The sequence below is a fragment of the Passer domesticus genome, chromosome Z (assembly GCF_036417665.1).
Source record: "Passer domesticus isolate bPasDom1 chromosome Z, bPasDom1.hap1, whole genome shotgun sequence".
In the NCBI taxonomy this organism is placed as follows: Eukaryota; Metazoa; Chordata; class Aves; order Passeriformes; family Passeridae; genus Passer; species Passer domesticus.
In genome coordinates, this window is record NC_087512.1 from 75,130,055 (window position 1) to 75,157,544 (window position 27,490).

The following is a 27,490-nucleotide window of genomic DNA, read 5'->3' on the forward strand; positions in this document are numbered from 1 at the left end:
ATCTCTCCCCAGGATATCCCCCATGTGCACGCCCCTCCTGCTGGCAATGGGCTCACTTTGGCTGCCATGTGGGGCAGAGAAGGGAACAGGCACCCAGAGAGGGAGCATTTCACTGCATTTCAGAAAATGACAGCAGAGCAACCTTCCTCAGCAAAGTCATCTGAAATTACTTAAGAGTCCTAAGAGTCTGGAATGCCTCAGGGGTGGGGGTCAAAGATAGAACAAAATTCAAGAGGCACCAACCTCCTCAGTGTATCATTTCAGTCAAGGTACTGGGTTCAGGCCAAATACCATTCCTGACTTTACCTAACCTTCGGTGGTTCTCAGACCCAAAATCCTTCTTGTCTTTTGTCAGCGTAACCATTTATGCCTCTTTGTCTACAGCTGGAGAGAGCTTTCCAGCTGCCACCTCTGCTCCTCTGTCAGCGCCTTTTCTCCCTGCTTCCAGGGGCCACCACCACAGTACCACATGCCTTTCTTCTGCACAATTACACTCTACACATCACCTACCATTACTACACGCAGTTGCCTTGGTGGAGTAATTTTGTGCTTTGCTCTGACGAGTTGGGAAGAGGTGTAAAAATTTGCCTAAGATAAATTTAGTAAGGAATCATCCTCACCCACTGTGGCAACCAGACAGAAAATACAAACATTTTAAAATATTGCTTGCTACAAACTCATATAAAACATATGAACGTGAATGTCTTAAAATTTAGCAAGATAAAAACATGTAAACACTGGCTGCAGTAAAGAACAGCAATTCTTCAGTCCTCACCACTTCATCAGTCCATGAAACACCTCTCAAAGAAGAAAACTCAGTCCCACTTGGACTTACTTGTTCTGGTTTGAAAGGAAAACCAGTGAGAGACTCCACGTCAGAAATACCATTTATTAGGAAAAGAGAAAAGGAAAACTAAAATTACATGCAATAATACAAAGGAAAAACCACGGACAAAGTCACAATACAACCTGACACCCTGTTGGTCAGGGTGTTGATAGCAGTCCAGTTGGACTGGACCAGGCAGTCCTCCTGGAGTGGGAAATGTGGCTCTGTTGGAACAGTGATCCTCTAGAAAGGGCGTAGTCTTCCTCTGAAGATCCAGTGGAAAAGACGGCCATTCCTCTGGGAATCCAGTGGAAAGAGTGCTTGTTGTGTCCCAAATCTCAGATTCTATGCAGGTGGGGATGCTTAGCTGCTCACCCCTGGGTGGAGCATCTCACAGTGGGCTGTTATCATTCTGTGAGTCATGTGGTGGGTCCATTAAACAGAAATGGCTCCTGGAGGGAGTTTTCTCTGAGTCATGGGAAAGGCATTGATGGGCCCAATAACAGGAGATAAGGAAAAAACAATGCCCCTCCTGGTTTCAACAGGTCTTAAGGATGAGAATAGAATACCTCTTTATATTGTAACCTAGGACACTACTTCATACAGAGGATCTACCTACTTGGTATTTTCTGTGTTCTCTGCCATAGAAAGTTTGGTGATCAAACCAACAAGAAAAGTCTGTGAAAAGAAATTTAGAAGACATCAAGAAAGCGACAATCACTAATAAAACTAATTTGGAAAAATTATCTTATTTCAATTACCCACTGCATTGACAGTATGATAAGGATTCATAGCACCATGTAGGCAAACTTAAGTTAGAGGTAGCCAACCATCCTTTTGAGATCTTTTCAGTTTTAGGTAACATGGGTTTTTTTCGGATCTACACATTCTGTAACATTCTATTGTGCAAATTTGGACTGAAGTCTGGAACCAAAATTTCTTTTCCAAGCATGAGGTAGCATTTTTTCTATGTGTGTGATGTTAGAGAGGTCCTTAGTGGACAGGACATGGCTCTCTTTTCTTTCTTGGTCTCTTACCCCTCTGGCACTCAAAGCCATACTTGCTATTGTAGTCATTAGGTACATGGTCCTGCCAGGATGGTTGACTAATTCAGGAACAAACAGCCTTGCTGCCATACCAGGGACACTGCTCTGGAAATGGGCAGAAAGAGAAAACATTTAATGTTTTTCACTTTAGAAATGTTCCATTGCAGCTTTATCTGCAGTAGAGTTACATTTACTGGACTGTCCAATAGAATTCCATGTGTCCAGAGCTAACTTTAATCACATAATTTAGGAGTGTCCAGCTGTAAATCTCACAGCCATGGGATCAAAAGTCCTTTCCACTTCTGGTTAAGTGGCTCTCCTTTCTGGGTCTGGATGTACACCCAGTCTCCTGACTAGTGAGGATATACTTGAACATTCCGGCTTATTAGTGAGACCAAAACAACAAACTTGCACGATGACAAAAGCATTTTCTCCTGAGGGTCACAGATGCTCTAGCAGCAGCATTTTGGCCTCCAGCCTCTGGTGGCAGACAAGGCTCAATAGCCAGGGCTGCCAGCAGGAGGTAGGGCAGGAGCAGTTTGCAAAGCTTCATTAAGAATCCAGGGAAACTGAGTATCTATTTATTCCCCATTTTCTTCCCAGAGAGCCTCTTGGGATATTTGAATTCACCACGCTCTGTCAACCACCATAACTTTTTGGAGGGGATGCCAAGATTTTGTTTTCTCAGTCTTGATCCTTAAATGTTGAGATGATTTACAGAAGAAGGTGAATGGGCATCAGCTGTTTCTCATGCATTGCTTGGGGTTCTCCGCCTGCAAGGGATCCAAACTTTTCACATCACAAGTTGTTCCCCGGGCAAAAGACCAGGGATTTTCACCTTTTCACCATATGCATCCTTCTCTAAAAGACTTATTTCATTCCCTCAAATCCAAATTCACAAAACATTCTCCATTTCCCTTTCTTTGGCATCATTGCTAATTTTCCCATGTAGTTCAACTACTTCTGTTGCAGAATGAGGTATCACTGCCAGACACTGCATCCTGATAAGCGAATTCCTTCTTTATCATTGGACAGGGCTTGGGATGAGAAGGAGGGAAGAAGATTGGCTTTGCAGAGTCAAACCCCTCCTCCAGGGAGCAGAGGAAGGCGACATCATCTTCGGGGCATCCTGCCTCTGTATTTTATAGGGGCAGGCAGAGTTTGGGTGACGGGTGGGGTTGGACTTTGAGGCATTAAAGCCCTCCCAAGGGCTGCAGGGCTGACCTTGCAGTCAGGGAGGCCCTGTTCCTGGAGTCTGGAAAACGCTGCTTCCAGGCCTTCTCCAGCAGTGTTAAATTGCAACTCTAAACCTCTTTGGCTTTGGAGGAACATGTTTAACTGGTTTCTCATGGTTTGGGGGCTGGCTTCATCCTGGCATTCAATTCTTGCTCTGGCCTGAGGCTGGCTATTATTTCAGGCTCTGAAGCAATTTGCAGCTGATGCAGCTCCTTTTCCAGCTGATGGGCACCATACAGCTCTGACTCAAACCTCCTGGTATATGGATACCAGACATGGTCCTTTACTGAGAGTTTTTAATTTTCTTCTACCAAAGTTCATGATTTCTCAACAAGAAACTGTGGATGGTGCTAGTTTCTCTCCGTCCCCATCTCTCTTTAGGGCTGGACAAGCTTTCTATATAAGCTTTTAGCAAGTGTGTCCGTGGAGAGCAGTTCAGTTCAGTTTCTGGGTGGGATTCCATTGCTTTCCTGCCAGAAAATAGCAGCTTTGACCGAAAATTTATTTCTCCTTTATTATGTCACGAGCCCTTACTGCTATATAAAAAGCCCATGTCACCTCAAGTGTACCCTGCTTGTTGTGCCAATCAAAATGTAAAGTGCCAATAACATTGCTCTATGAGACACTTTAAAAGGACTTAAACTTGTTCATGTACTCTGTGTAAGAAATGGGGGAGAAATACTGACAAGTTCTCAAGAATTCAGAACAAGAAAAAAACATTCACTGGCAACTTTTGAAAATTAGAGAACTTTAAAGGCACAAAAAATTTAGGGCAGGATTCAATCAACATTGTGAGAAATAGCTACTCACTTTTCATAGATCAGAATGGTTTATTAAACCTTATCAAAAATACAACAGAAGACTGAATCAAGAAAAAAGGTTATGGCGCTGGGAGGAAAAGATTTTCCCAGCCATTTGCCCAGCAGCCTCACAATGGAGGTTTTCCCGTTTTAACCCTTTAACCCCTCCCAAAGTTCCATCCATCAATCCTTTTTTTGCTGTCCAGTGGTGGAGATCTCTTCCCCAAATTCTGATTGGAGGTCAGATGTCACCATAGTGACAAGCCAGCCCTCCCAGATGTCCCAACTCCAGCTGTCGCTTGATAACCACATGAGGGGGTACAACATAACTATAAATCTATAAAACTTTTCTTAACCTGTGGTATTGGCGGAAGAAATGCGGCACTCAATATGAGTGATCAGCAAATCTCGGAACTTTATTGATAAGCACACACATTTATATTGGTGTTAATGAGGCTAATACATATTGCAAAAGGCGAGCTCATTATTGGTTAGTTACTTATCAGCTAACTACGCCTACCTTAGCATTCTTGTGACTACTGTGTTGCAGCTGTTCTCATCTTTTCTTCATATTTCTAACTAACGATCCTCTCCCCCATCCTGATGTTGCACCAAGGGCACAGTGCCCTTGCCAGGTTTGGACACTGACTGCTGACTCCCATCCTCGTCTCCTTCTTGCTTAACTGATGGTATTATATCAGTGTGACCTTTGTCAGGTAGCTAACTGTCCACAAAATCCTCCACATTAACCTATATACATGATATTAAACTATTAATTGTGAGAGTCAGTCATTGCATTACTCATCTATCACAACATAAAACATTCCATGAAGCATTAACTTAGCCCATTCAACTTAACAAACTCGGTTAGTTAAATTACATTTAGATTACTAAGCCTGTTAGATTTTAAATTACTCAAAAATCTGAGAGGAGGGAAAAGGGAGAAGAAAGAGAAAGAGAGAATGACAGAAAGGAACCAACATAGCTATCACTCCAGGTTCCAGTGGTGTTCAGCTGATAGAAATTCCAAGAAGAGGGAGGGTCAAGACATGTGGTGGCCACATATCCCAAGGTAAATAGCCTTTGGCTCTCCTGGGGCCTTCCCCCACATGGGGCTCCCACTCACCTGGCCATTTAGGAGCTGGGTTAGGGGCTCCAGACACAGGTGTGGAGCATTGCCTCTGGTGTGCCAGGGATCAGTGGCCGCTGCTGGGCTGGGATACAGGCCTGGGGGTGTGGGGCATGCCGAGTGGGGCATGGCCTCACCAGAGCAAGGCTTGATCTGCCCCCTTCCCTACATATAAGCCCCTGAAAAGTGTTGAGCCAGCAATCTCCTCTAGTCTCTCACAGCAAGGTGTCCAGGTTCCTGTGCTTCTTGGCTTTCAATAGCCCACATATTTGCGGCTGGATATTAAGAAACTTGGATATTTATTCCTTCCAAAAGCGGCAGCATGAGGTTTGTTTATTCTTTCTAAGGCCTTCCCTCTATTCTATGTCTTCTTCTTGAGGTGGTCCTTGTAAAACCTCTCCTCTCTCCCCTTCTCCATGACAATGGAGAGGGACAATGGAAAAAACCAATAGATGAGAGGTTAAAACTATTAGAGTTACAATGTAGTGAGGAAATAAAAAGCAGTGCACAACAATAAGAAGAAAATTGTGCAAAAGGGGTAATGGCTTAAGCAACAAAGGTGAAGTGTCACATGGGGCCCCTGGAACAAAGACGCAATGGCGAGGGCTTACAGAATGGTTCTGATGGTAGATGGGGGCTCCTGGTGCTACCTGAAGCAGCTGTGCACCTGCAGTGGCAGTTTCCTGCTCCCTCTCTGCAGCAGGGATGGTGGCAGTGGCGATGGTGATGGGTGTCTCTCTGTCCCTGCAGAGCTCTGTTTGGCACTGCCGCTGCCATCAGTCTGCCACGCTGGGCATGTGTGTGGGAATGGGATCTGCCACTTTGCTGCTTCTTCCTACCACCCTGCTGGGCTCCACTTGGCTTGGCTGGACTCACTTGGGATCAGTGTCACCACTCTGGCTTGCCTTGTTCTGCTGGAGTGGAAAAACAGTCTCACATACCACCCTGGCCCTGATGGTTTCAGCTGTGTGTCAAAGCTGTCATTTCCGTGCCACCCATCTCAGCCCCGTGTGCTAACAAATACTGTGGAAGGACAAAAATGGGGGAAAAAATGGTGGTGGTGCTTTGGTCGTAAGGTCTCCCTGCTAGAGTGAGTCAGACAGAGCGATCCTCCTTGCATTTTCTGTCATGGCATTTCCCTGCTGAAATCCCACCCATGGCTATGATGTAAAATGTTTTGAATATAGACTGCTGAAAGATCCATAACCTTGTCTCTGTACCTAGGAGAAACTTCTAAATGTAATTAAAGTAGTGCTTCTCCTTGTTTGCTGCTTTCTAGAATGAAGGAACAAGCTGGAACAAGCCTTCTGGCTTTTGCTCAGCAGCAATAGTGGCCAAAGACCACTAATGTGGTTCCTCACATCCTGGTCCCTTCTCAGTGCTCAGCTTCTCAGTGTGGGCTCTAGGGGCTCAGTGTGTTTCTACTCTTACATGCCTTGAGCAACAGGTGATGGACTAGGAGGGCTTTTTGTGTTGCTGTGTAGCAGAGGAGAACTTTGCAGGATTTTTTTGGCATTAGGTGTAGAGCAGGTCTGGTTCTATGCATGAATTCACAATCCAGCCTAGGGCGGCTGCTATTGTGATGTCAGCGGCCGCATCCCGGCGTTGTCAAGGCAAAGTTGCTGTGCCAAGGCCCGGAAGGGCTCAGTGTGCAGAGCAGCTCTGTGGCACGCTCACTGCAGGCGAACCTGCTGATCGACGAGGTCTCTGCCAGCAGGACTCGGAATATTTTTGGTTTTCCCCACAGGCGTTGTCTGGTGCAGACTTGAGCAGCGCTGCTCAAGCCATGGAGGGAGTGTGTGCTGCAGTTTGCGCGGCTTTTTCTGTGGCTTATTCTGGGTACTTTCTCACCCACCTGGCACGTAAGTAGATGTTGCAGCATATGGAAACCAAAATGCCACAAAGAGGCCTTTGGTTGGGTAAAGCCACTGTCAACAGCTCCAGCCAAGAAGGGGGTGTCTCTAGCCAGTGGGGAGTGGGCAGCATTTGTAATGTGGCCTGCAGGGGCTTCACTCCTCCCATGGCACAGCCTCTGGCTATGGAGTTTAGAGTCTCCTCCGTTTGCTGGCTCAAGGAAGACAACTTCTAAGATAGGAAGAGTGGGAAAGCTTGTCAGAAGTCCTTGTAAAAGCTGTGCACTGCTCTCCAGGACTGAGGGGAAGTCCTTCAGTTCAAGTCTTCTTGTCTGCACTCCCTCATCCCAGCATGTGCCTGTGGAACTTGACACTTCCTGCACACTAATAGAGCCATTTGTTCTGTGATGAAGTCACAGAATCAGCTTGGAAAAGGCCTCTGAGACAGACCTTTCAGAGGAGTTCTTGTATGCTCCTGAACCCTGGAGCTGTTCCTGTGCTGTGTCACGATAGAACTGCCACCAGGGCTAAGGGGCACTTGGGTGGAGCTTTTCTGGGGAAAGGTTTCCAGTGAGCTCATGGCAATTGCTGCATGCAATCTCTTGAGAAAAATGAAGCACAGGAAAGGGAGGAGCTGTAGCTCCTGCTGGGTGGGGCAGAAGCCATGATTCTTACAGAACCACCGGGCCTGTCTGAGTCTCAAGTTTCTATGGGTTGAGTGGCCACAGAGGATAGAAGGTAGACACCAGGCAATATTTTGTGCTGTTGACTTGCTTGCTGTGTGACACAGGGGATGCAGCTGGAGTGATGTAGTGAAAGCAGAATGCTCTGTCTTTGGGTTGACTTTTTGTGGGCTTGCCCAGCACAGGCAGTTTTCTTACAGCATCTGGTTGTTTTTCCCTTGTGTGTTGCAGGTCACATCACCCGTGCCTGGAGAGAATCCGGTCTTTGGGTGAGTGGGAAAGGAGCCTCTGGCCTTGGTAGCATTTGACGATTGTGGAGCAAGCTGTGAGCTGGGCGTGTTGCAGTCCAGTGCCAGCCTGGTTGGATGAATGAAACTACAGTCCAGACCCTTTGCAGCAAGAGCAGCAGCAGCAGGAGGAGCCCAGGCTGTTTTCTCCAGTTTCTTTTCAGAGCTTTTAAGCAGCTGAAAGTGGGGTTGCTTGGTGCTTTAAGCCAAGACAGAATTTGTCCTGCACAAGAGAGTGCAGTCCCCTCTAACTGTCCCATTTTACTTGAGCTGGAACAACTTAGAATCCCATTTCACTGCAGATGATTTCTCCTTAGTGCATCTGGGTCTAGAGCTGAACATAGAAAAGGTCACTTGTCCCTCACGCTGCTGTCTGTCTGCAGAGCCCAACACCAACCTCGGAGGATCCTCTGGCTGCGTGTCTTCCTGCAGAAGAGGCCAGAGGGGAGGAAGATGCTCCCCAAACTGTGCCTGCTGCCACTGCAGGGCCTGAGCATCCAGCATCAGTAAGTGGCGGCTCTGGGTCGTGCTGTGGCTGGAGCAAAGCATAGCTGCAAGTTTCTGATCAGACAGCACCTCCTGTGCCTGGCTGAAGATGCTGTGGGCCAGAATCTTTCCAGCCCTTCCCCCAGTCAGTGGGGCCTGGAAAAGAGGAGTGGAACTTGGATTGTTTATGCACCAGCTTCCTACTGTTCTGAAAGGGACTGTGAATTTGTCTTAGCAAGAGACAAGAGGTAGCATTAGGATGTCTTTGGATGCTCCTGGGGTACAAGTGAGGCCCTTGGTGGCCAGTGGCTGTGCAGGCTCCCTGTCCCCTGTGAGGAGAGCAGTGCAAAGATGCAGTTCACAAGCTTGCAGGATATGAGGAGGCACTGTCCCCAGCAGGGACCTGGCCCTCCCCACAGAGCAGCTAAAGTCAGTAGCTAAAGGAAGAGCTGAGCAGCAGCAGGGCCTGTAGCTGAATATAGGTAAGGTGGTGAATGACAGGTTCTTCCTGTCCCTCATGCTGCTGTCTGTCCACAGAGCACAAGGGCAGCGTCAGCACCTGCTCTGGCAGACTCTGTACCCGAGGAAGAGGCTGAAGAGGAGGAAGGTGCCAATGAACCTGGCCCTGCTGTCAGCCCACGGCCGGAGCAACCAACACCAGTAAGTGCCTGCTTTGGATAGCAGCGTCTTTGGTGTTATTTTGTCCGTCATGTAAAAGCAGCCTTTGGATTTTGTGCCTTGAGCTGTTGAAGCGGGTGCACAAGCTGAGAGGTGAAGAGCCCTGGGTGTGGCCAGCAGCATCTTCCTAGGGGCTTGCATTTGAAATGGGATGGGAGGGGCATCTCTGCCAGGCACATTTGTGACCCAAATTCATTTCTTGTCCCAGAGCTCCATCGAATCTGTCCTGGCACCTGCACGAGCTGCAGCTGAAGGCTCGGGAGAAGGCTCCAGTGCCCAGGCTGGAAGCTCAAGCACGAGCAGCTCGTGCACCTGGAGCACGACCAGCTCATCTGGCAGCAGAGAGCAGCAGCGAGAGAGGACAGAGGACAAGTGCCTGGCCATGCTGAGTAGGTCCTTTGTGATCCTTGTGTGCCGGAGCAGTGCCTTGTGTGCGCGTGTGTCGGCGTGAGCTGTCCCACCTCCTGCTCCTCCTCAGCTGAGTGCCAGGTCCTGAGGCCTCCTCCACACAGGCCCTGTTGTTGTGCTCTGAGGTGGTGAGGGATCAGCGGGGTGTTGCTCCTGCCTCTGAGAGCAGCTCGGCCTGATTTGGCTTTGCCTGAGCTTCCCTGTGGGCAAAAGGCCAAGCAGAGATTGTTTCTGGCTGAGCAGGAGGCTGTGACCTCGCGAATGAGTAAGCCTCAAGGAGCTCCTGCGGGGCCCAGCTGCTGTGGGCACGGCCAAGGTCATCTTCAGCACTCAGCCTGTCCTAAAGGCTGAGGGACCTCATTCCTGAGGCCATCACAGTAGCTTATAACATGAGCTGCTGCTCCTGAAAGGCTGAAGGGCAATGTTTAGGCAAAGTCCTGCTTAAAGCTGGAGATCTGGGCTCTGCTGGAAGCACTTTGCAATATTCTTCCTGTTCTGGAGAGGGCAGCTGATGACAAAAATTGATTCCAGAACCCAAGATGCCTTTGATGTTTGCAAGGATGAAAGCTTGTGTTGAATGTCGCAGAGTGTTCATTGCCAAGAACAGGAAGGTTTTGTTTTTCCTGCTGCCCTTAATGTTTATAGACAACAATCACTTCTCTTGGTTAGAGTTTTCTGATCCCTGTCTCCTCTGACTGTTTCTCCGTGTGCTTAGATTTTACTTCAGACTTTTAGTTTAGTGCTGGCCATCTGTGCTGCAGGGCTGCTTGTCTTGCTGCTGCTGTTTTTGAGGTGGTGCTGGTGCGGTGGTGTTGTTGTTTCCCGACTGACTGAGTTGAAAGGGCCCAGTGTCCCGGAGAGTGGGGCTGCCTTTGTGATCTGATGAAGGGTGGGATCTCTTTTGAAGTGAGCATCTGTCCTTGGGATTTTTACAGAGATGCTGGTGAGCGAGGGAGATCCTGAGGCTAAATACACAGAACTGGAGACTATTGGCAAAGGGTGAGTGCAGCCACAGTTCCTCCTTCAAAGAGAGGGGCAGTGTGTTTTGCTGGTGTCACATCTCCCTGGAGTGACATCAGGCAAGCTCCAAAGCTGTTCAGACACTGTGTTAAGATGATGCCAGGTGATCTCTCAGTGCTGGCCAGCATTTATAGCTGTGTTGTGAAGGCACAGCAGAGACACCTGGATGCTGGCAATGTCTTGTCTGCGGCAAAGAGCAGCACCTGGCAGATCTCCTGTCCCTCGAGTGTGTTTGCACCTGTTTGCCACTTTTCGTAGGAGAAATAATTTTTGCATGTCTCAAAAGAACACAGAAGATGTGGCAATGAAATTAGGAGAAACTTCATTGCCTCAAAGGTCAAGGTAGCAGCTGACAGCTGTCAGGGAACAGTTCTCAGTAACATTTCTTTCCAGTATTTTGCTGAAAACAAAATTCAGTGGTCAGGATGACCACCACCTAGTCTAGAAGCCAAAAGCAGCAATGAAAGAAGCATCTCTCTTTTGTGGCTGAGTTTGCAGAAGGCAAAGATTCAGGGGCATGCCCAGTGGCAATGCACTCTAGAGGAAAAGGCATCATCTGCCTGATGGCAGACCCCTCGTGGATCCTGTGGGCTTTAGGCCTTTGCTGCAAGGAATCCACCAAGCTGTTCCCTTTGAAAGCCAGCTCTGGTGACTGTAGATGGGATTGACTTGCAGTGTTTTCTCTGGGTAAGCTGTCCTGGTTTAGGGCGAATTTGGCAGGAAACCTCCAGAAAGCAAACCCACGTGGCCACTGCCCCCAGCCGATTTGGGACAGAAGTGGAAAGAAGTTTATTTAACAGGGAAATCACTCCCCAGCACACAAAATGAACAATACTGGATGACAAAACTCATTTCCTGCTCTGAAGAGATGTCAAGTTCAGAAAGTCTCTCCTGGGGGTTGTCACTCTGTTATTTGTCCCTCCAGTGCTGGGAAAGGCTGCAGAGTAGGCCCTGGTGGGCTACAAAGTGTGAGCTCTCGGTGTTTTGCCAGGTCCCAGTCTGGAGCAGGTTCAAATGGTTCCAAGAAAAGGGAAAGAAAAACAGTAAAGGGAAAACTCAGACTGCCTTAGCTAGCTAAACTAACTAAAAAGCAAAAGGAGTGTGGTGTTTGGCCCCATCTGTGCCCAGACCACAACACTGGAGTTCTGTGTTCCAGCAGACTGCGGGGGAGAGTGCAGCTGATAAGAAAACTCTGTGCTCCCTCTTCTCCCGGCCCCTACTGTCTGATCCAGTCTTGGAGGCACAGAATATAACATCCAGCATAAACAGAACAGGTGACTGGGGAAACAAGCATCATAACGTCACCCTAGAACAGAAGCCAAATGTACAAGAAGTCGCCAGAAAAGTGGAGTCCTTCCAGTGTCTGGTGCACGGAAGAGAAGCAGCTGCCAATGGCTCTGGACCCAGAACACAGCTGCCTAAGGATCCTGTGTTTTGAGGACTTCTCCATTTGTGTATGCAGCAAGGGAAGCCTTTGCCTGCTCTGGCTGTGGCTGGACACTACTTTCCTTGCAAGCTGGAGAAGGGATCTGTGTCTGTTTGAGTTTGTCAGACAGACTCCAAGGAGAGGTGTAAGAACACCCAAGCAGCAAATTCCTGGAAAAATCCGACACATGCACAGCTAGAGAAAGAGAAAAGGGAGAAAAAACCCAGAGAAGAATCTGTGGTGTTCCATTTACTGTTTTCCCCAGGACTTTGTTCCTGTTGGACTTGTTTTGCACTAGCAGGGACTAAAGGACTTCTTCTTTCTCCGCTGCTGTTTTGTTTCTAGGGGTTTCGGCACTGTGTGCATGGCAGTGGAGACTGCCACAGGAGAAGAGGTAAGCCTCAAGCAGCGCCGCAGCTTCTGCAGCTCTCGAGTGCCCTCCCCTCTGCTGTGAGCTGTGGCTGAGCTTTGGCTCGCCAGCAGAGCTTTGCTGCAAAGGCAAATGGAGTGCAGAGCAGCGTCTGCCTGCCAAATACAGTGGGGACAGATTTTGTCCTTCTCAGCTGCCCCAGGGGATGCAAGGAGGCTAAGCGGTATCGTTCAGAGGAGGACACAGGGCTGGGTCTATGTGCCCAGGTGGTGTCTCAGAGCATGGCACTGCTCTTTGGGGCTGCAGGGTTCCTGAATTCTCATTTCTGGCTGTTAGCCAATACATGGGAATGGTGCTGGTAGTTCTGCAGCCACCTGCAGTGCTGCCCTTGGGATCTGTGCTTAGAGAGAGAGAAAGGTCTGCAAGGAGTGTCTCAATGGCCTGAGTCCTGCTCAGAGCCTGGTGTACATCCCTAGAGGATTGAGGCATGGGTTATTTCTTTTTACAGTCAGGCAGTAATTGCAAATATCAGTGGTGTGAAGTAAAGTATTTTAGTGGAATAAAATGCAAATTCCTGAAGTGAGGAATTGCTAGGATTGTCTTTTTTGGAGGTGTCCTTAATGATGTTTTCATCATCATGGCATTTTTTCTGTGAAATATGTAGGGTTGTATTTCTTAGGGGGAATAACCCTCAAGATGTTTTTAGGACACAATTTTATCTGTCATGTCTGTAAGGGTTTGCTTTGTAGTTGTGCAATGGAGAATGCCAGTGGTTGGTGGAGTAATGATCAAGCCCCTAGAAGTGCCCAAGGTTTCCCAGCAGTTTTGCTCCATTTTTACTGGCACAGAATCGATTCCTGCTTGCAAGAGGTGTGTCAATGTCAATGGGAATGATAAAGGAAGGCCCTGGGGAAGACTGTGGGCACAGTGAGTGTTGTTAGAGCTTTGACGTGGAGAGCTTAGACTGTGTTTCTCCCAGGTTTACAAGGCAAAGGATATCTGTCACTCTGTCCTGGGAGGTGCCCAAGCACGGGGTCTGATGTCCAGTCACAAGGCAGTTTGGCCCAGCCCAGCTGGGGCTGCTGTCATCCCATAATCACTGTCTCCATCATCCCCTTGTGGACCTGTGCCACATGCTTCTTTGGTTCATGGCTTTCCATGTTGTTTTAGGTGGCCATCAAGAAAATTAGTCTTCTGCAAGAGAGCAGCAGGGAGCTGTGCCTGAATGAAATCCAGGTCATGCGTGGCAGTAAGAATGCCAACCTTGTGAACTATGTAGACAGGTGAGTGGTTCTGCTGTCCTGCCATGAAAGGTCATTCACATCCTGCAAGCCAGAGGTGCAACCACTCCTTTGGTCACTGGCAAAAGAGGATGGAGCTGTTAATTCCTGTTTCTGGGCTGATCTACAGCATCTTGGGAAAAGATTGCATTGGGGCTGCATTCATCTTTCCTGGCATACCTAGTGTGAAGGGCGCTTTCAAAGACAGGGCTGGCCCTGTCTTACTGAGCCAACAGCCTCCAAGTTCCTGTCCTCTCTCCACATTGTTTTGTTGGGTTTGGGATTTGATTTTTCCCCTGGGTCTGAAGTGCTGACAAAGCACTGTCTATTGTATTTCCCTTGGCCTGTTGCATTGGTGTGGATACCGAGCAGTGTTTTAGACTGCACAGAGTTCAAGTCCTGCAGAGCATAGTGAATGACTACTCACTTCCTCCTGTGTTCCTCTGAGAGAGACACAGAAACAAGAATCCATCAGGTTGTGTAAGTGCGTACATTCATCTCCAGGCTGTTGTTTCCTCCTTTCAGCTACCTGCTGGACGAGGAACTCTGGCTGGTGATGGAATACATGGATGGAGGTTCTTTACATGATATCATAAGGGAGACTCGCATGGCAGAAGGAGAGATAGCAGCTGTCTCTCGGGAGGTAAGGGATGGCACTTGTGCTTCCCATGGCTTGGTCGGGATGGTCCTTCCAAATGGGTGATAAGGAGAGGAGAGGAGAGATTTCATCTTCCAAGCCTTTCTCTTATGTCCTTGGCAGTAGAAAGAGCATCTGAAGTGCCTGCCAGTGTCCCTGCCCTTCTTCTAGTGTGTTTGTCTTTGCCTTTCTAAACACTTGCCTGAAGCCTGTGTGTGCTGCATTCCTTCCCTGTAAGGGCAAAGGCACTGGTGGTGCAAAGTGAAGCAAGGGGCAAAGACAAAGAGATACTCACAGGAGTCTCCCAGAGCTCAGCCTCAAAGGAGAGCCTTGCACCCAAAGTGGTGTTTGCAAAAGCATCCACTGCTGTCTGCCTGGAGAGAGCACAGCCACTGCAGCAGGGCTCCTTCAGCCTGTGTTTGCAGGGCACTGGCCAGAGGAACAATTGCCCTTTCTCTTTCAGAAGCAAACACACCCTCACTTAGAAAGGCACTGCTGTTCTCGTGGTGGAGCAGCAGGCTCTTGCCCTTGCCAGCAGCCTGTCCTGCCATGGCTCACCATCTCCCAGGAAGTCAGTGTTGCAGATGTGCCACTTTGCTGCCTGTGGGATGAAGTCCACTTAGGCTCGTGTTTCTTTTTCCTCTCTCAGTGCCTGCAAGGCCTGGATTTCCTGCACTCCAATCAAGTGATCCACCGAGATATCAAAAGCCACAACATTCTCCTGGGCTTGGATGGATCAGTCAAGTTGGGTGGGTGTTGCTGGCCAGGCTCAGCCGTGGCAGGCTGCGGTGTGGGGCTGCCTTTGGGTGGCTCCAGTTCCCTGCAGTGGGACCTGTGACAGTGCAGGCTGCCCTGCTGCAAGCACAGAGCACAGCCACAAGGTGCAGGGAGGTGTTACTGGGAAGAAGGGGTCAGGGGTGGCTTTGGGTTGTGTGTGTCCCTTCCCAAGCAAGGCAGTTACAGTCTAATAGCTTCAGGGGACTAAAATCCACTGCCTGAAACTGGGGGCTTTTGCTAAGTGGCCAATTCCGCATTTCCTCGGCTGCAGGCTCGAGGAATGGCCCCTTTACAGCTGGGTTCCACACTGCCTTCTTGGACATTGGTACAGTGGGGATTTCTTTTGTTTGCTTTCCTAAGTCACGCTGGCTTGATCAGAGTGGTTTTTCCTCTTCAGCTGATTTTGGCCTTGCTGCTCAGCTTACTGCTGAGCAGAACAAACGGAGATCAGCTGTTGGGACTACTTACTGGATGGCGCCAGAAATTTTCACCAGGAAGCCCTACGGCCCCAAAGTGGACATCTGGTCCTTTGGCATCGTGGGGATCGAGATGGTGGAAGGAGCGCCTCCGTACCTGATGAAAACCTCCCGCACGGTACGCTGCAGCTGCTCTCAGACACTGCTGTCACCCTAACAAAATCTGCTCCCCTTCTTCTGCCTGGGAAGCTTGCCAACACCTGAAAATGATAGGTTCCAGGCTGCACAGTCTCTCGTGCTTCTTGGCCAGATCATCCCCTTGCCATTTTTGTGCATGAACGGGACCTAAAAATCAGGATGCCTTTTGCTTGGCAGAAGCTTCGCCTCCATATATATGGTATATTCCTTGGAAATAGAAGAGTTAGATGAAAGTCAGTCTTCCATATCACTTGTAGAGGCTGTGTGAAGGAAAGTGTGCTTTTGCTGAGGGAGTTGCTGCTGATTCCATCATCCAGTGAAATCAGGGGTCAAGGCAAGAGCCTTTGCATACTGGATTGGCTATGGCTGCCTCTGGCTTCGGGTAGTTTTAGTAGGGGTAGGAAAGGTATCTGCCACCCTGTGGCAGGGAGTAAAGTGCCACTGGAGAGTGGAGCTTGTCCAGTGAGCTCTGTGTGAGCAGTTTGGGGTGCGAAGCAGACAGGTAGAGTGTGGCATTTCCTTCTTCTCTAGGTTCAACAGCTGATAAGCACCGGGGCCCCCCTGAAGCTGCAGAAGCCCAGGCAGCAGTCGGCGTGGCTGCGAGACTTTCTGCACTGCTGCCTGGAGAGGGACGAGGACAGGCGCTGGTCTGCCCAGGAACTTCTGCAGGTAAAAGGCAAAGCGGCGGCAGGTCCTGGATGTGGAGAGAGAGGTGCACAGAATGCCCTCCTTTCAGTATCTTTCTGGTAGCCAGAGAAAGCCTGCTTCAGGCTGTGAGGAAAGTAGAAGTTCATTGCTTCTTTTTCTCTTTGGGCAGCATCCGTTTGTAACATCAGCCAAGCCAGCCTCCTCCCTGACGCCTCTGATCATGGCCACGCAGCAGTTCATGGCTGACAGGAGATTCTAGCCCTGGAGCAGGCAACAAAGCTGTTTGTAGTTTGTAGTTTGTAGTTTGTTATGAGTGATAGTCAGAATAAATACTATAATAAATAAACCTTTCGCTGTGTTGGAAGCTTCCCTTTGTTCTCACCCTGTGAATAAGCTCTAAATTTGCTTCTGAATGGTCAGGTGTTTCTGCTGTGTGGGAAGACCCATGGATGGGGTTTGTGGCACGGTTTGTGAGCAAAGATCTTCTTCCTTCCTCGCCTCCAGGCCACAGCCTCTTGTGGAGATACAGGCTTGCAGCTGTGACTAGAGGAGCAGAGCAGGGCAGAATGGAGCAGAGCAGTGGTGTCACTGCTGGGGATGCTGCTGTGCCTGTGGTTGTGTTGCAGCTCTTGGGAAAGGTTGGGAGCGTCTGTGTTGCTGTGGGCAGAGGGGGAGAGAGCTGGGCTTCTCCACAGGCTCAGGCGCAGGTGAGTGTCCAGTGGGAAGGCAAGTTCTGCCACAGGAACTGATGCCAACACAAGGGAGTACTACACATACTTGCCTTGGTGGAGTAATTTCATGCTTTGCTCCAAGGAGCTGGCATGAAGTCTGAAAATTTGCTGAATGTGGTAAAAAGATACAGCTTTGGCAATTTGAACAAAAATAGGGTGTTTATTTAAAGGGAAAAAACAAAAGGGGAGGTAAGGAAAAAGAAGAAGGAAAAGAAAGAAAAAAGGATAAAGTCCCAGGCCCAAGGATTGAGGAAATCTCTAGCCGAACTGGCGTCTGGCCCCAAGGCCAGAACCCAAGGGCATTGCAGTGAATGCACTTAGTCTGCCCTCAAATCTGGAAAAAGGTCTCTAAAAAGAGATATTGACTGAAATCTGCAGTGTGGGGTCCCCTGCTGTAGCTAAGTCACAGTCCCAGGAACAGTAAAAGACAGCAAAGACAGCTCTTCAGGCCAGGCTGCCCCTTTGATGTTCTCGCTCCCCTCAGTCTGTACTTGCAGTTCTGCCCCCATAGTCTCAGGTGATTGGTGCTAGTAGATGATGAGGTAAGATCTTCTTTCCCAGAGTGTGCTGTCACTGGGGCGGGATGATATCTCCCAGGTTTTTGATGGGAAGCTCTCTCATTAGTATGCACAGTTGCTGTGGCATCAAGTTACCAGTTCAACCTGGAGTGGGTTAGAAATTGTCTGTAAAATGCTGCATGCTGTTGGTGAGAGGAAACTGCACTGGGACCTTTGAAAGTATAAGGCTACTAAAAAGAGATAATTAAATTTACAAATAATGTAATTAGGTTAAGAACAAAGGATTATAAAAATAATATAGTTCTTATTTTGCTGCCTATTTTAACAGGACTGTTAAACATTCAGTTGGGATCTACTGAATAGCTAGTATAACTTGATAATGATTTTATATTATTTACTTCATTAATTTGAACACTTTTATTTGATCAAACTAGTAACTTTAAACAGTTATAAATGCAAAAGCTAATTAACAGTTACAAATATAAACCAGTCACAAATGCAAAAGCCATGTAAGGGATTTTATAAATGACAGTTCCTCCCTCTTTCTCTTATGTTAGTCGTTGGCTTTTGCATTTACATAAATGTAAAAGTTCTTTGTTGATAGTGTTTAATTGTTTAAAATTAATCTAAACTTGCTGGGCCTTTTTACCCGTTTTCCTATCGCTTTTGATTGGATTGAGATTTATGATTTTCTTGACAGTAGGCATAGAATGTTGGCTCGTTTGAAGATTTTGACTAGCGAACATGCTTTGTACTACTGAGGTAATTAGATGAATGAAACATGGGATTAAGCAGGGGAGAAAGAGAAGGCTAACTAAGGAAACTCCAAAAATAATTAAGGCTTTCTTCCACCACTCCCCAGAGAACATGTTTTTCCACTATTCAGGTGTAGTGAGGGAAAACCGGACTGGAACATGTGTAAGCTTTCTGATGTTTTGGGAATTTTAGTAATAGTTTCACCATGGTCATCAATATGCAGACAACAGTCTGAAGTGTTCAAATGGCCACATATTCCACCCTCTTTGGCTAATAAATAATCTAGGGCTAAAGAGTTTTGATATACAGCTGTTTTCATTTGCTTCTGTTGGGCGTTGAAAAAATCAATTGCACTCTTGGCCTGATTAGATATGACTTGAATCAGGGCTTGTAGTCTAACAATGCGATTTAGCATGTAAATGGGAGTTTGATAGCCCCAGCTCCCATCCTGAGCCCAAGTGGCAGGTCCGTAAGTTTCTAAAATTCTCTCTGGTGGCCACTCTTCCTCGCCCCATTGTTACATTCCCCCTATTTCATATTTTTTTGTTTCTTTAATTTATCATCATGGGGAACTCCGAGTTGGTTTCCAGCTGCTTCTGATAGTAGAAAGGGGCTAGGTCGTATTGCTCCTAATGTACAATTGCCACACCAGTGAGAAGGGAGTTTAGAATATGCTCTTTGCCCACAATTCCAGTATAAACCGTGGGGGGCCTCCCAAAAATGTGAAGGAGTGATAAAAGTGGAGGTCCAATACTTAGAAACTTGGGGTAATACTGAATAAAGGCTGACTTTTAGGATCCCAGCACTGATAAAGTTGTTCATTGGGATGTAATATGCAGTTCTTGTTTCTGATTTTCTTCTTTGACCAAAAGGTATCTGGTTCGTTCAGTATCCACCACGTCTTGTGATCCTCAGTTAGTAAATATCTTTTACAGGTAGTTTCTACAACTTCCTCAGTGTACCTTTTTCCTTTTCTCCAGATACATTCTTCTCCAAGAACTGTGTCCCTCAATAGCCAATTGTCTTGATCTCTTGGAGTTTGGGAGGGGAAATAATTTAGTTTAAGTAATTTGAGGGGTCCAATACTGACTCCTTGCTGAGGCCAGGCTTCTGATTTGAAGGTGCCTCCACAAACCCAACAATTGGTTATATTTTGATTTTTACTAATTTGTTCTGCTAAAACAATAAATAAGTTTTTATTGGTAGCTAGTGGATTGTCCTCTTTTTGTTTCTCCCTTTCAGTTATTAGAACTTCTCGAACCAAATCAACTTCATAAGCTTTTTTCTTTTTTAAAAAAAATCTTCCTTTTAGGCTATATAATTAAAATTGAAACATAGCCAATTATCTTGATCAGGACATTCTCCATTCCTTTTCTGGTTTGCATTTCCAATATTTCTACCAATCCACTGTTTTTTGCCTGATTGTCAGCATGTATTCAGTGTCATCATATTATAACAAAAGGGATTTACATAAGTATGTGCCTGGAATGAGTGTTTTATGAGGTAGGAGTTTCCTTTGGTCAGGTACACTGTATGTTAGCATTGGTGGCAGCAGACGCAGGCTCTGACAAGGGGGATCTACAGGATCCAGAGGGAGAGTATGAGGAGTAGGGCGCACCTTCCCTTCCCTCGCTCAGGGGTCAGTGGGAAGATTGAAGTGCCGTGGTACTCTCTGATAGGTGGTGCAGACCTTTCAACCTCTCTGGTTTTTCTCCTGGGTTCGAACCCCTTGGTTGTCATGGGAGTGTACCTGGATGCAGGAAGGGATCTAAATGCAGGAAAGTCCTACCTGGAACTGGCCTTGGTTCTATTCATGTTGTTTCTCCCAAGGAAATTAATAAAAAAAAAAAAAAAGACGTAGTTATTGAGAGGAAAGGTCATTTCTCAGGGAAATGATACTCTTCACTGGTGGAGAAATGGAATTGAAAATTTGTAATAACTTGTTAAATAGTAACTACAACATCCATTAGATTCTCTTCTGTAAAACAGTGAGAGAATAACAATTGATATAATAATTTCAGGGATAACACTGGGGAGGACTGTTGTAGAGAGTAGTTCATGGAGGTTTCTCGTTATCTTGTGGTGGTGTTACTGGACCTTTTACTTGGCTGACGGAAGTGCACCCTTTTTCCTGTGTTTGGATGGCTGTCTCTGTGGTCAATTGAACTTGGAATGGACCTTCCCCCGATGGAGTCAGGGATTGTTCCTTCCAGCATTTAATAAGTACCTACTCTCCGGGGCAGATCTTATGTAAATAGAAGTCTAAAGGAACGTTCTGGGGTACAAGACCTCTCTGCATTAAGTCTTTTAGATTCTGGGCAATCATTTGAATATACCTTTGCACATTTCTATTTCCTCACTCTTTGGCAGTTACTTGATGCGGGGTGGCTAAATAGGGAAGCCTGTATAACATTTCACATGGGGAACAACCTAAGTCAGCTCTGGGTTGGCTCTGGATTCTGAGAAGGGCAAGGGGTAGGCACTTTATCCAAGTCCACTTCATTTCTAACATCAGTTTGGTCCGGGTTGTTCTAATAGTCTGATTCATGCGTTCTACCCTTCCCGAACTTTGAGGGTGCCAGGGGTATGTAATTTCCAAGTTATTTCAAATTGTTGAGCCAATTGTTGCAATACTAATGATGTAAAATGGGTACTTTGGTCTGAATCAATGTTATTTATAATTCCATATCTTGGGACTGTCTATTCTAGGATTACCTTACTTACTGTTTGAGCAGTGGCATTAACAGTTGGAAATGCTTCAACCCCATTGGTAAGGTGATCTACAATCACTAAGAAATACTTCCATCTTTGGGCATGGGGCATTTCTGTGAAATCAATTTGAATACTTTGGAAGGGTCTAATTGCAATTTCAATTCTTCCAGGTCTCGTTCTCCTCATTAATTTTCTGTTGACTTTTTGGCAAATTATCCAACCTATGGTAATTTGATTAGCTAATTCATCAATTCCCCGACATCCAAAATTTTGAAGAAAGTGACCTGCTAAAGCTTTAGATCCCCAGTGCGTGGATTGGTGGAAGTTCTGTAAAATTTCTCGAGTGAGCTCTTTATTTAACATTTGGTGGCCATCAGGAAGATGCCACCGTCCCTCGGAATCTTCCTTTCCACCTAGTGATATGAGTTTCTGTTTTTCATCGTCTTTAAAAATAGGGATAGGAAGGGTGTTGTCTGGTGTACTCTCGGGTGTGTCTCTTGGATAAAATCTGTATACCTTTACTTCCCCCTCAAAAGCAGCCTCCTTTGCAGCATGGTCTGCTAGGATGTTTCCTCTAGTTTCTCCAGAGATCCTTTTTGTTGACCTGGAACACGTACCATTGCAATTTCTTTCAGTAACTTAAGTGCCTCTAATTTTTAATATAAGTTCTTTGTGTAAAACGTCTTTGCCCTTAGATGTGGGAAACCCTCTTTCAGCCCAGCTTTTCCCGAATGTGTGGACTACTCCATATGCATATTTAGAGTCTGTATAAATGGTTCCAATACCTCCATCTAGTCTGTGCAATGCTTTTTCCAAAGCATCTGATTCACATACCTGGGTAGACCAGGAAGGTGGTAGTTTTCCTTTCTGTCATGTACAGTTCTTTTCCATCTCTGGTGGAGTATCCAGAGCACCTCTTTCCATTTACTACTCTAGATGATCGGTCAATGAACAGGATTTCTCCTTCATCTAATGGGCTCTCTAGGAGGTCTTCTCGAATTTTTGTTTGCAGGTTTATAAAAACTATGCAGTTGTGCATGAGATCTTGTTTTTGGGGATTCCACATAGGAACTGTGTGGGATTGGTGTGGGTGGTTGTTTTCAGGGTTACATTTGTGGAATGGATGAGGGTGCTCCCATATTGTATAATATGAGAGTCTGTTAGCCATTCGGCTGCTCGTTGTTTAAGAATGGTTTGGATGGAGTGTGGTATGTATTCTATCAGATTTCTCTCAAATGTAAGTTTTTGCCTGGCTGTTACTAGGATGGCTGCTGCAGTGATTGATTGGATGCATGTTTGCCATCCTTGGGACACAGGGACCAACAATATGGACAAGTAGGCTACAGGTTTATGAAATCCTGACCACTCTTGGGCCAAGACCCCGTAAGTAATTCCTATATAGGTTTAATATATAGGTGAAAATCTTCTTCTAGTGAAGGAAGAAAGAGAACTGGGGTCTGAATCATCTTTTGCTTTAAATTGTCTAAGTTTTTATTATCCTCTTGGGTCCAATTAATAGGTTCTGATGTAGTTAATTTTTCATATAAAATTGTGACACTTTGTGTGTATTCATCAATCCATATTCTACAGTATCTCATTAAGCCTAATAATTGTCTAACCTCGCTCTTTGTTTGGGGAGGTTGTAAATTTAAAATTCCTTCTATCCTTTCAGTACTCAATTTCCTGGTACCATGACCAATTACATGTCCGAAATATTTTACTTCCGCTTTAACAAATTGTAATTTGGATTTAGATACTATTAGTCCATTCTCTCCTAGAAGGTTCAGTAATTGAATGGTGCCTAATTTTACAGTGGATTCTTTCTCTCTGGAGAGTAGTATGTCATCTACATACTGTGATACTTGTATTCCTGAGGGTGGAGAAAAGGAAATGAACAGGCTCTCCAAGGCCTGACCGAAGAGTGTGGGAGACTCCATGTACCCTTGCAGCCGCCAGGTCCAGGTGAGCTGCTGTTTCCTTCCAGTGTCTGGATCTTCCCAGGTGGAAGCAAACAGGTGTCTAGAAGGAGAATCTGCAGGGCATGACCAAAATGCATCCTTCAGGTCAGTTACTGAGAACCAAGAGTGCGTAGGTGGTAACTTAACAAGGTGTAAGGGTTTTGTACTAATGAGCACACAGCTTGCACTCTTTTATTTACTTCACGTAGGTCTTGAAGTAGCCTGTAGCTATTGTCAGGCTTTTTAATAGCAAGAATGGGGTGATATATGTGGAAGTACATGGCTCTAGAATATTATCATGTCACAGTTCAGTTGTTATGGGTTTTAGCCCATACCTTTTGGTCTTTGTAAGGGGGTGCTGGGGTACTTTTGCTAGTTTAATGTCTGGAAGGAGATTAATTATGATGGGTGTAATGTTCATTTTATCCCAGTTACCTGGTTGGGCCTACACTGTAGGATTAATCAGTTGTTCATCTTGCGTGGATAAAGTAAACAATTTGACCTTTATCTTTCCTTCTTGTGAACTGCTGCGACTTTCAAAGGTATCTGGAGATCCTGGCCAAGTAAGTTGTTACCTGCTTGAGGTAGAAAAACAAATCTCCATTTTTGGTTAGTCCACTACCCTTTATAGTGACATTCATAATGATGGGAATGGGGAAGGATTCCCCTTTAGCAGCACAAATATTGACAGTGTCTTTGCTTATGGCACATCCATTTGGTTTTTCAGTTAAACAAGTTGTCTCTGCTCCTGTGTCTACTAAAAATTCCATTAATTGTTCTTGGGGTCCTATTCTTGATTTTATCAAGGGCTCTTGAAGATGGTTTTTGTGCCCCAAGAAGAAGAGCCCCTGACCCCTTCAATTCTCTGAGGGTTGATTCTCCACTTGGATAATCTCTTAAGTCCCTCAATTTCTTAGAACAGTGAGATTGCATATGGTCTTCTTCAGCCAATGTTTTTTGTCAAATGTTTGTGGCTGGGATTGTATCTCCAATCAGGAAAGCCTTCCCTGAAGCTATAATTCTACATTATATGGACGAAATTTTACTTTGCTCCCAAGACAAGACTTACCTTAACACAGTGATCAGAAAGACTATGACAGCAGTTGAAGATGCAGGTTTTGATATTGCTCCTGAAAAACCCAGTACACCTCCCCATGGAAATACCTCGGATTCCTAATCAGTGGGCGAGACATTATTCCCCAAAGTTTCTCCATCAAAGATAAGGCTCAAGTGCTAAGGGACTTACAGCCGTTTTGTGGCTCCATCACCTGGATCCGACCACTGCTTGGACTCACGAGAGAAGAGCTGTCCCCTTTGTTCAGTGTACTGAAGGGGAGCCATGACCTGACTTCCCAGCGCATCTTAACTCCCGATGCCCACGACACGCTGCGAAAGGTAGCACCTGCTATCTCATCTCGAAAAGCACACCGCGTTGACTGCTCTCTAACCTCCCAGTTTGCTATTCTTGGTAAATCCCCACATTTCCAGGCACTACTTTTTCAGTGGGACCCGTCTTCTACAGATCAATTGTTAATTATAGAATGGGTATTTTTCCCACACTAACCCAAAAAAACTATTACAATCCCTCAAGAGCTTTTAGCTCAATTAATCATTAAAGGCAGGAACCACCTCTGAACCCCTGCAGCGTGTGATCCAACATACATTTATCCAGCATTTCAACTAAACAAATTAGGATCCCTATTACAGACAAGTGAACACCTTCAGTTTGCTTTAGACAGCTATCCCGAACAAGTCTCTATTCATTATCCAAAACACAAGCTACTAAAAGAAACATTCCATCTAGTCCCAAATTCTCTAAAAAGTAAGGTTCCTCTTAAAGCCCACACAGTTTTTACAGATGGCTCTGGAAAATCACATAAATCGGTTATCACTTGGAAGGATCCGAACACTCAGAAGTGGGAGTCTGATGTACAAGTCGTTGAAGGAACCCTCAAATTGCTGAGTTGGCTGCTGTTGTCAGAGCATTAAAAAAATTCCAACAACCTTTTAATCTAGTCACTGATTTGGCCTATGTTGCTGGGAGAGCTGAAAGGGCAGAACACTCCATGCTAAAAGAAATGTCTAATCAACAATTATTTTGCTTGCTCTGCGATTTTGTAGGGTTTGTCTTCCACCGAGTGTTGTGGTTCGCTTTTGGGAGGGGCACCCTGGGGAGTCCCCAGACGGCCCCCTAGGCAGTGAGTTTGCTGGCAGCAGCAGGCAGGCAAGGAGACTCCACACGGCTTCTGAGAGTGCTGATTTGATGGGGGTTTATTGGGGGTCCCATCCCCGGGAACAGAATGGTTACTGAGAGAGAAGGGGGAGGGGGAAGGAGGGGGAGCCTAGGTGAGGAAAGGAGCATGAGGCAGAGAGAAGGGCTAAGAAAGGGGAAAGGCTAAGAGGGCGACTGGTCTCGCTCACACTGTTTAAGACGGGGATTGAAGATGGTCTCGGAATCAGACTTGGGCCAATGGGATTACAGATTCATGATGGTTCAGGGAAGGACCACAGGCTTGGGATATACCATACATTTTGAAGGGGTGGTACAGAGCATACCATTTAAATAAAATGCAATTCTACAACCGAGAGCAACCATTTCATATTATGCACGTCAGGTCACACGCGGACCTTCCTGGTCCCATTGTAGAGGGCAATCGGAAGGCAGATTTTCTAGCTGTGACTGTTAACACCAATCATAGCCCCATGCACTGGGAAAGGCACAGCAGATGCTGCCCAGGGCTTCATTGTGCTGCCACCCTAAAATATGGAATTCTGGAGTGTAACTTTGACCCAACAAAACAGCACTACCACCAGAATGGGCTTTGACTCTCTACAAATCGGTTTCTCAAGGGCTGGCACCCTCAGATTCCTATCAGACCCTTCATTCCCCACTGCTTGCTAACATCAGCCATCTGGGCTGCCTTCATGGAGATGCTGCAGATTTTCAGGGATCTTTTGTAGCACCCCAGTGTACCCCAAGAAGCAGCTGCCAGTGCCATGGCACCTTTAATACTTTCCTTACTGGCAAAGAGCAATTTGTTTCACAGAGAGAGAGAGAGAGAGAGAGATTATTTTGGGTAGCAGAAAATGGCTAATCATGTGTCTTCACTAGTGTGATTGAATGTAAAACACATGCCCTAGACATGTGGGGAGGAAAAACAGAGATATTAGGCAGAGGGTTATAAATAAAACATGTAGAACTAGAGATAGGCACGTATTTATCCCACCCCCTTAGAGCTGTAGGAAAGGGGAGTATTTTCCTCCAAGTGCTGGGTTGGCAGCCTGCCGCAGCCCACTGCCATATCCAGCCCTTTTCTCAGCTCTTCGGGGTTTGGAAGAATTTGCTTAGGCCGATAGATTTTTGGGGTGGACGCTGTGAATCCCAGCTTTCTGAGAGGAAGGAAGCACTGATAAGGATTCTTTGATTTCCAGACTGCGGGCAAACGGAAGAGGAGGAAAAGCCCTCCCAGGAAGGAGACAGGGGAGACCGGGAAGAGAAGCCGCAAGCGGGCTGGCAGCGCGGAGTGTCCCTGCTGCCAACCGCGCCAGCCGCCCCAGCCAGCGGGAGGCCCCTTTCCGTGCGGGCAGTGCCAACGGTGCGCAAGCTCCTCCTCCTTCTGCTCCCAGCTGCCCCTTTGGCCTAAAGCACGCTGACCCTTTCCAAAGGCACCACAGGGCAAGCTGAGGCCACTTGCAGGATCGCCCCTGGCAGCCCTGCTCAAGCTTACAGCCCACTTGAAACCCAAACAGCTTCGTTCAAACCCAGCATTCCCAGTGAAACCTTGCCATGCCCCAACAAGACACAGTTCATACAAGCAGGAACAGATGCATCAAAGCTTGCTTTGCTGCTGCTGATCCAATTAAACCTAGGATGAAGCAAAAGGAGGAAGACATTTCAAAGAATTGAAACCAGAAAGATCAGACTCATGGTGCTGATCAATTTAATAAATACATAACAGCCTGAAAAGATGGAAATTCATCCAAAAAGGGAGATCTCGGCGCTTGGCTTAATGGTGTGTATGAAGTTAACGATGCATGGTTTGTTTCCTGTCTTCCAGGGAGTTTGAAACCATCAAGGAAAGGAACAAGCACAGGAGAAGACATCGCCCACGCAAGGATGCACAGCCTCTCCCCAAGAAGAAAAGGCCAAATTAGCCCTGCATTTGCCCCAGGCTAGCAAGAGTTAGGCGTCAAGAGGATTAGATAGAAATAAGATTGTTTTTCAAGTTTTTAGGATTCTTTATTCTTCTTTTAGTTTACCTGTTAGGAATCTCTCTGTTTATTAGTTAAGATACATTAGTATTTTAAAGATGTAGTAGTAGTGTTAGATTTAGCAATAAGTGTAAAAGGTTTGGTGTTTGTTATGCTTCAACTTTCCCCTTTTTGTCTTTGTTGAGGCACGATCTGTCTATATCATTAAACCAAAGTTTGTTCCATTTTGCCTTCTTGTCTGTATTAAATTCCTGGAGGCAGTATTCCTTACATTTCCTTGGTGTTGGAAACACGGCATTTGCCCTGAGAGAGCAATGGGGGCACATGAGTCCCCCCCAGGCCCAGCCCCTGGCTCAGCTGGCAGCACTTCCAGAGGCGTGTCCCCATTACTGCCAATGA

The 27,490-nt window shown here is 46.5% G+C and overlaps 1 protein-coding gene and 3 long non-coding RNA genes across 7 annotated transcripts; 2 read left to right on the forward strand and 2 right to left on the reverse strand.

Moving 5' to 3' along the window:
* Positions 1-892: 892 nt before the first annotated feature.
* LOC135291127 (uncharacterized) lies at positions 893-6,616 on the reverse strand. 2 transcript variants are annotated; one of them, XR_010353993.1, is made up of 4 exons: positions 6,473-6,616; positions 5,035-5,948; positions 4,429-4,658; positions 893-1,977 (listed from the first exon to the last, which is right to left on the reverse strand). It is a non-coding gene; the product is annotated as an uncharacterized LOC135291127 (long non-coding RNA). The 2 variants fall into 2 exon arrangements; XR_010353994.1 differs by having other exon boundaries at positions 5,035-5,951.
* An 82-nt stretch (positions 6,617-6,698) lies between these two features.
* Positions 6,699-9,006, forward strand: LOC135290252 (uncharacterized). The gene is made up of 4 exons (XR_010352991.1): positions 6,699-6,899; positions 7,805-7,842; positions 8,244-8,366; positions 8,884-9,006. It is a non-coding gene; the product is annotated as an uncharacterized LOC135290252 (long non-coding RNA).
* A 130-nt stretch (positions 9,007-9,136) lies between these two features.
* On the forward strand, positions 9,137-16,506 carry LOC135290249 (serine/threonine-protein kinase PAK 3-like). The gene is made up of 9 exons (XM_064404149.1): positions 9,137-9,413; positions 10,368-10,431; positions 12,224-12,272; positions 13,419-13,531; positions 14,054-14,171; positions 14,815-14,914; positions 15,340-15,536; positions 16,088-16,225; positions 16,374-16,506. The coding sequence occupies exons 1-9, from the start codon at positions 9,176-9,178 to the stop codon at positions 16,461-16,463; spliced, it is 1,107 nt and encodes a 368-aa protein (XP_064260219.1). The 5' UTR covers positions 9,137-9,175; the 3' UTR covers positions 16,464-16,506.
* Positions 16,507-17,099: 593 nt separating this feature from the next.
* Positions 17,100-26,312, reverse strand: LOC135290689 (uncharacterized). Of its 3 annotated transcripts, none has more exons than XR_010353459.1 (3): positions 23,315-26,312; positions 22,776-22,953; positions 17,100-21,525 (listed from the first exon to the last, which is right to left on the reverse strand). It is a non-coding gene; the product is annotated as an uncharacterized LOC135290689 (long non-coding RNA). The 3 variants fall into 3 exon arrangements; XR_010353458.1 differs by having other exon boundaries at positions 17,100-17,597; positions 19,999-22,953; XR_010353457.1 differs by having other exon boundaries at positions 17,100-17,597; positions 19,828-22,953.
* Positions 26,313-27,490: the final 1,178 nt, after the last annotated feature.

Coding starts and splice junctions, on each gene's coding strand:
- LOC135290249 (XM_064404149.1), top strand. CDS start 9,176: ATGGGAGGGGCATCTCTGCCAGGCACATTTGTGACCCAAATTCATTTC. Junction 12,273..13,418: donor AGACTGCCACAGGAGAAGAG/GTAAGCCTCAAG, acceptor ATGTTGTTTTAG/GTGGCCATCAAGAAAATTAG. Junction 13,532..14,053: donor CTTGTGAACTATGTAGACAG/GTGAGTGGTTCT, acceptor TCCTCCTTTCAG/CTACCTGCTGGACGAGGAAC.